Source organism: Plasmodium reichenowi, chromosome 3 (assembly GCF_001601855.1).
Source record: "Plasmodium reichenowi strain SY57 chromosome 3, whole genome shotgun sequence".
NCBI classification, from domain to species: domain Eukaryota; phylum Apicomplexa; class Aconoidasida; order Haemosporida; family Plasmodiidae; genus Plasmodium; species Plasmodium reichenowi.
In genome coordinates, this window is record NC_033648.1 from 44,170 (window position 1) to 53,260 (window position 9,091).

At 21.8% G+C, this 9,091-nt stretch overlaps 1 protein-coding gene across 1 annotated transcript; it reads left to right on the forward strand.

Annotated features, from left to right (window-relative positions):
• Positions 1 to 635: 635 nt before the first annotated feature.
• PRSY57_0301300 (cytoadherence linked asexual protein 3.2) lies at positions 636 to 5,923 on the forward strand (the record flags this gene model as incomplete). The annotated part of the gene is made up of 9 exons (XM_020114446.1): positions 636 to 1,500; positions 1,598 to 2,173; positions 2,290 to 2,343; positions 2,457 to 2,519; positions 2,663 to 2,773; positions 2,897 to 3,082; positions 3,173 to 3,331; positions 3,484 to 4,250; positions 4,388 to 5,923. 9 exons carry the CDS (start codon positions 636 to 638, stop codon positions 5,921 to 5,923), a joined length of 4,317 nt encoding a protein of 1,438 aa, XP_019970813.1.
• Between the last annotated feature and the right edge of the window lie 3,168 nt (positions 5,924 to 9,091).

Sequence of the window (9,091 nt, forward strand, 5' to 3'; positions counted from 1 at the left end):
ATTTATTGTCTTATATTATATTATTTTATTTTATTTTTTTTTTTTTTGTTTTTATGGAGTTGCACCGACATTAAAAAGAAACGAAACGATATATACTTTTTTATAATTAACGTTCACGGTTACGTTTCTGTTTTTTTTTCTTTTTTTTTCTTTTTTTTTCTTTTTTTTTTTTTTAATTATTTATTTATTTGTATTAATTCAAATATTTAGAGGTATGCAAAATTATGCATAATACTGAAAATAAAGAGTAAACAAATGGAAAATAAACTTATATTTTATGTCTATTATTTATGTCCTTTCGATATTGTTATTGTTTATTAACAAATGGGTAAAATTATAAAAATGGTCATCATCGGTATTGTACAAAAATGTGAAAATTAAAAAATATGTACAAAAGTAAAAATATGTTATTCATTAATATATATAATATTTCATATACACAAATATATATATAACATATAATTGTGTACTCCTTTTTGAATACGGTTTTTATTTTTGTTATTGTTTTTGCTTTTTATTCTGGGTTATTTTCTTCTGTACTTTTTTTAAATATATATCGTAATAATAGTTGAGTACGCACTAATATGTCAATTTGAAAAAAAATATTGTACACGTGAATAAAGTATTAGTAAAAAATGGTTTCATTTTTTAAGACTCCAATCATTATTTTTATTTTCCTTTTATGTTTAAATGAAAAGGTATTCTGTTCAATAAATGAAAATGAAAATTTAGACGAAAATATAAACAAAAATGCAAATGTAAACACAACTGAAAATTTAAATAAACTTCTAAATGAGTATGACAATATTGAACAGTTAAAATCCATGATTGGAAATGATGAACTACATAAAAATTTAACAATATTAGAAAAATTAATTTTAGAATCATTAGAAAAAGATAAATTAAAATATCCTCTCCTTAAACAACAAACTGAACAATTTTTAGATATATCGAAATTTAAAAAAAAAAATATTACAGATGCGGATGATGAAACGTACATCATACCAACCGTCCAATCAACATTTCACGATATTGTAAAATACGAACATCTTATAAAAAAACAATTAATAGAAGTTTATAATTCTGATATTTCAGATATAATTAAGAAAAAAATATTTATTGTAAGAACATTAAAAACAATTAAATTAATGCTTATACCATTAAATTCGTACAAACAAAATAATGATTTGAAATCTGCGCTCGAAGAATTAAATAATGTATTTACAGCCAAAGAAGATCAAGAGAAAAAAACTAGTCCAATAGGCGATCCTGTTACATTTTTTAGAAATTTATTATTTCGTGTTTATGATATTCAACAGTCACATGAAGTAGAAAATAAATCTGATGCACTTATACTAGGAGATAATAAAATAGATGTAATGAATTCAAACGATTTCTTTTTTACAACCAACTCAAATGTAAAATTTATGGAAAATTTAGATGATATAACAAATCAATATGGATTAGGTTTGATTAATCATCTAGGTCCTCATTTAATAGGTAAAAATAGAAATATATGACACATATAAATATATTATATTGTGTTAATATATATATATATATAATTTTAATTTTCCTTTTTATTTAATTTTTTTAGCATTGGGTCATTTTACCGTATTAAAATTAGCACTAAAAAATTACAAAAATTATTTTGAAGCAAAAAATATAAAATTTTTTAGTTGGCAAAAAATTTTAGAGTTCTCCATGTCTGATAGATTTAAGGTTCTTGATATGATGTGTGACCATGAATCTGTATATTATTCTGAAAAAAAACGTAGAAAGACATATTTAAAAGTTGACAGATCAAATACATCTATGGAATGTAATATATTGGAATATCTATTACATTATTTTAATAAATACCAACTAGAAATAATTAAAACTACACAAGATACTGATTTTGACTTACATGGTATGATGGAACATAAATATATAAAAGATTATTTCTTTTCATTTATGTGTAATGACCCTAAAGAATGTATTATTTATCATACAAATCAATTTAAAAAAGAAGCCAACGAAGAAAACACATTTCCTGAACAAGAAGAACCTAATCGTGAAATAAGTGCATATAATTTATATTTAAATTATTATTATTTCATGAAACGTTATAGTTCATATGGAGTAAAAAAGACATTATATGTTCATTTATTAAATTTAACTGGACTTTTAAGTAATAAAATAAACAAATATATATCTATAATGCCATATTTTATAATGGCTAAAATTTGTTTTAATGTAATATATTTTAATATAAATATATTTTATTAATATACATTGTTTTAACAGATTATGATACAAGAGCATACGTGACATCCCTTTATTTACCTGGATATTACAACGGTAAGGAAAAATGTATATATATATATATATATATATATATGTATTGATATAAAATTAAAAGCATAAACCTATATTTCTATCCTCATCTTATATTATTTTATTTTTTGTTTTAGCTGTCGAAATGTCTTTTACGGACGATAAAGAGTTTGCCACACTTTTTGAAAGCTTAATACAATGTAAATAGAAATATTATTAATGAAATAATTAAATATTCCTTTAATATATAATTATGTTTTTTTTTTTTTTTTTTGGAATATATATATATAATTTTTATTTTATGAAATTATATAAAATATATATATTTTCCTCATTTTAATAGGTATTGAAAAATGCCATTCAGACCAAACAAGGCAAATATCAAAAGATAGTAATTTACTTAATGATATAACAAAATGTGATTTGTGTAAAGGAGCTTTCTTATATTCTAACAGTAATATAATAAATAAAAAAAAAAAGCACATAATTATATATATAGTTATATACTATATTTCATATTTATAATATTTATCAAAATTATTACTTTATTTTTTATTTATTTTTCTATTGATAACAGTGAAATTCGATGAAGTTCCTTCCATGTTGCAAAAATTTTACGTATATTTAACTAAAGGTCTCAAAATACAAAAAGTATCATCACTAATCAAAACGCTAGATATATATCAAGATTATAGTAATTTTTTATCACATGATATTAATTGGTACACATTCCTATTTTTATTTAGACTTACAAGTTTTAAAGGTAATACATACATATATATATATATATATATATATATATATCAAATATTACATATAATTGGAATTACTTTTATTACTTTTTTCCTCGTAGAAATTGCAAACAAAAATGTTGCTGAAGCAATGTATTTAAATATAAAAGATGAAGATACATTCAACAAAACGGTAGTAACAAACTATTGGTACCCTTCACCTATAAAAAAATATTATACGTTATATGTTAGAAAACACATACCAAATAATTTAGTAGATGGTAAAAGATAGATATATTTATTGTTTATATATGTTGTCATTCTATATATATATATATATATATATATATATCAGTTGTTATTCTACATATATATATTGTCACAAATATATATACACACACACACATATTTATATGTTCTATAATATTTGCAGAATTGGAAAAATTAATGAAAAGTGGCACTTTAGAAAAAATGAAGAAATCTCTCACATTTTTAGTACATGTGAATTCATTTTTACAACTAGATTTTTTTCATCAATTAAATGAACCACCTCTAGGATTACCTAGATCATATCCTTTATCTTTAGTTCTTGAACATAAATTTAAAGAATGGATGGATAGTTCTCCAGCAGGTTTTTATTTTTCAAATTATCAAAATCCATATATCAGAAAAGATTTACATGATAAAGTTTTATCACAAAAATTCGAACCACCTAAAATGAATCAGTGGAACAAAGTTTTGAAATCGTTAATTGAATGCGCATATGATATGTATTTTGAACAGAGACATGTTAAAAATTTATATAAATATCATAATATTTATAATATAAATAACAAATTAATGTTAATGCGAGATTCAATGGATTTATATAAAAACCATTTTGACGACGTATTATTTTTTGCTGATATATTTAATATGAGAAAATATATGACTGCCACACCAGTATATAAAAAGGTAAAAGACAGAGTGTACCATACTTTGCATAGTATTATGGGAAATTCAGTAAATTTTTATAAATATGGTATTATATATGGATTTAAAGTAAACAAAGAAATATTGAAAGAAGTTGTCGATGAATTGTATTCCATCTATAATTTTAACACAGATATATTTACGGATACTTCCTTTTTACAAACGGTTTATTTATTATTTAGAAGAATAGAAGAAACGTACAGGACCCAAAGAAGAGATGACAGAATAGTAAGTATAACAAAATATTATAAATATTAATTTTTTATTTTTTTATATAAAGTATATATTATGAATGAAATATTATAAATAAGGTCTGAAATATATAAACGTTTATTAATATCGATAATATATATATATTTTTGTAGAGTGTTAATAATGTATTTTTCATGAATGTTGCAAATAATTATTCCAAATTAAACAAAGAGGAAAGAGAAATCGAAATACATAATTCTATGGCATCACGATATTATGCAAAAACCATGTTTGCAGCATTTCAAATGTTATTTTCAACAATGTTGAGCAACAATGTAAATAATCTTGATAAAGCATATGGATTAAGTGAAAATATCCAAGTAGCAACAAGTACTTCCGCTTTTCTTACTTTCGCATATGTATATAACGGAAGTATTATGGATAGTATGACTAACAGTTTATTACCACCATATGCGAAAAAACCAATAACACAGTTAAAATATGGAAAAACGTTCGTTTTCTCAAATTATTTCATGCTAGCATCCAAAATGTATGATATGTTAAATTATAAAAATTTAAGTCTTTTATGTGAATATCAAGCTGTGGCTAGTGCAAATTTCTACTCTGCAAAGAAAGTAGGTCAGTTTATGGGGAGAAAATTTTTACCTATAACTACGTATTTTCTAATAATGAGAATTAGTTGGACACATGCTTTTACAACTGGAAGTCATTTAATTAACTATTTTGATCCCGCAAATTCGGATACTACTACTCCTAGTCAACCTGTTGAAGGAACATCTGGTCCTACTGGAGGTAGTCAAACTACTGATGGTAATCCATGTCCTAATTATAAATCTCCTCAAAGTTTTTTTTACGGGTGGCCTCCTAGTTCAGAAATATATTTGTTCTTTTATTTTTTCACGAATTTATACCTTGATGCCTACAAATCTTTTCCTGGAGGATTTGGTCCTGCAATAAAAGAACAAACTCAACATGTTCAAGAACAATCCTACGAACGCAAACCATCAGTTCATAGTTTTAATAGAAATTTTTTCATGGAATTGACTAACGGATTCATGTATGCTTTTTGTTTTTTTGCCATTTCACAAATGTACGCATATTTTGAAAATATTAATTTTTATATTACAAGTAATTTCCGTTTCTTGGATAGATATTATGGTGTATTCAATAAATATTTTATAAACTATGCAAGAACTAAACTTAAAGAAATTACAAGTGATATTTTAATAAAATACGAACGTGAGGCTTATTTAAGTATGAAAAAATATGGTTATTTAGGTGAAGTTATTGCAGCTAGACTTTCGCCTAAAGATAAAATAATGAATTATTTGCACCAAACTAACGAAGATGCCATGAGTAATTTAAGAAGATATGATATGGAAAATGCTTTCAAAAACAAAATGGTTACTTATGTCGATGATTTTGCTTTTTTTGATGATTGTGGAAAAAATGAACAATTCTTAAATGAGAGATGTGATTACTGTCCTGTAATTGAAGAGGTGGACGAAACACAATTATTTACTACCACTGGTGATAAAAACACTAATGAGACCACGGAAATAAAAAATCAAACTAGTACATATATTGATACTGAAAAAATGAATGAAGGGGATTCGGTAGATAGCGACGACGATGAAAAGGATTTCGATGTTCCTGATGATGAATTAATGATAGCACGATTTCACTAATATATATACATATATATCTATGTATATATATGTGTAATATATATATATATATATATATATATATATATATAGTAATGTTAGGATTTTGTATAATTATTTCGAATTTGTGTTTGTTTAAAATATATATATATTGAATGATTTTTTGTTGGTTTGATTAGGTTTATTTATTTTGATTTAATTGTTTTATTGTTAATTTTTCTTTTTCTTTTTTCTTTTATTTACTTGTTTTTTTTTTTTTTTTTGGTTTGTTTATATTTATATTAATTTCATTTGATTTCTTGATTTAGTTTGTTTATTTGTTTTCATATTTATTGATTTGATTTATTTTGTTTTTTTTTGTTTGTTTTAATATTTGTTTTTTAGTTTTTAGAATATTTCATATCAATGATTTTAACATCATTTGTTCGTAAAAATATTTTCCTTTATATATTTTTCTTTAATAAATTTTTTGTACTTTAAATATTTTTCCTTAATATATTTTTTTTTTGTTATTTATATATCATTTATTTATATATCATATGTTAATATATTTGTTTCTTCTTGTTATTTGTATATCATTTTATCTTTATATCGATTTTTTATTTTAATCGCACAGAAATTTTTTTTTTTTTTTTTGTATTAATATTTTCATTATTATATATATATATATATATATATATATATATGTTTTCTATATGATTAAATTGTTAAGATAATTTCTTTTAAATTCATCGAAAAGTAATATTAGTCACATCTATTTTTCATTTATATTTATTTTTATCTACATATATGGACGTATTTGTAGAATAAATATAAGAACTTATTTTTCTTATTATATGAAATACAAAATTATTATTAAATGTGACTAACATATATTTATAATTATTCTACATTATCAATTATTGCAGAATTAATAATATCAATGTATCTATAAATTTATGAAATCTATCTATCGTTTATTTATTACATATAATGTTAAATAATAATATTTTTTTCTAAAATAAAAACAATATATGGTAACACAAAATTATGTTATTATGAGAATATTTTAATGTTATCTATATTCATTGTTCCATGTTTGTTTTGGTTTTTCTTTTATATATTTTTTATTTATTTTTTTTTTTGTACTCATACATACTATTATCATGATTATGGGAAATAATCTCATTTTTAGAAATATTAAGAATTCTTCTTTTAGACTTAGAATTTATATATTAAATAAAACTAAATGATTCCTTGTTTTTACATAGTATATATATATATATATATATATATATATATATATAATGTCGTGTTACTTATTAAATATATAATATCGTTTATTATAATAACAATTAATATAATAATTTTATTAAAAAAATATAATTACAATTATACTTTTAGAACATGTTATAATACAATTAATACATCATAAATTGTAAAATAGCATATGACGTGTTTATATATATATTATGAAAAGAATATATTTGTATAGCATACCAAACAATATCATGTAGTATATAATAGTATGTATAAAATCTCATTTCTTTAATTGTTCTTTTTGTTCTTGTTTTCAAATAATAATAAATATAAATATTTTTTTTATAATTATATAATTTCGTACATTAATAATAAATAGATGAATTTTTGAAATGATGTTAAATATTTTTGTATAAAATAATAATAATATTTGTAATCACGTAGATAAATTAGGAGACACGTATAACATACTACAATTTTTAGAACAAAAACAAAATTAAAAAAAAACAAAATTCATTTATTTTTTTACTATTAATTTAAACTTTTTTTCATATCATATATTATCATATACAATGTTTACTGTAAATTGTTTTATATAATTGCAATGATACAATGTTTATGTTGGAATATTTATTTAATATATATACTCTTAGAAAATTTTGTACACGTATTTTACACCTTTAACAACTATTACTCTACACATTGGTATATAATTTACAACAACAAAAGCAATTTCTTTGTAAATACAGTTTTACTTGTTATATAAATGTATAAAAAAAAAAAATTTTAATTTTAATTTATGGTATGAAAAAAAAATTAAATTTCGCTAGAAATTATAAATTAAAATTAGAATTTATAAAATATATGGAAAGGTTTTATTATATTATTTTTTTAAAAAAATTTTATTAATCATTTTGTTTTAATTTATTATATTTTTAATGTTCTAAATAAAAGGGAAAATATGATTACAATAAAAAATATATATATTTGCATAATGCAAAAATAATTTTGTATTATAAGCCTATAATAATATATTAGATTATATATATGTAATTTTTATAAGAGAACACAATATATGATTATATATTAATTAGTTATTAATTTGATCATAAATAATAAAAAAATAAGTATAATAATAAAAACGAAGTTCAATTACAGTAATATATTATTATTATATGCCTTCAATTTAAATGTATTGGTAATATTATCATCAAATGTAAGCACAAAATAATAATAAAATATATGTATGTAATATTTTATAGTTTATGTAAATGTAAAATATACATAATTATAATAAAAATATATAATTATAAATTAAACTGTACATTACATTCACATATATATATTATTTTATTCTAGGTAAATTACCAAAGGAACCATAAAAGCACCACACATCATACACCAAAAACACCTGCTAGGTTATTATGCGAATGTGACCTATATATGTCTAGTTATGATAATGACCCACAAATGAAAGCTGTAATGGAAAATTTCAATAAACAGACACGACAAAGATTTGAAGAATACGACGAACGTATGGTGGAAAAACGAAAGCAATGTAAAGATCGATGTGATAAAGAAATTCAAAAAATTATTTTAAAAGATAAATTAGAAAAAGAATTAATGGACAAATTTGCCCCATTAGAAACAAAGATAGGTACCAATGATATTCCCACATGTATTTGTGAAAAGTCGATAGCGGACAAAATGGAAAAAGGGTGTTTGCGATGTGGAGGTGTGTTGGGTGGTGGTATTGCGCCAAGTGTTGGATTATTAGGTGGATTGGGTACTTATGCTTGGAAACCTGCGGCCATTACAGCTGCTGAAAAAGCGACTATAGCTGAGGCTACGAATGCTGGTATTAAAGCTGTCATCTCTTTAATTAAAGGAATGCATCGTACTTATAATTCAAAAGATATTACTGATTTCATATCAATTGTTAGTAAAACA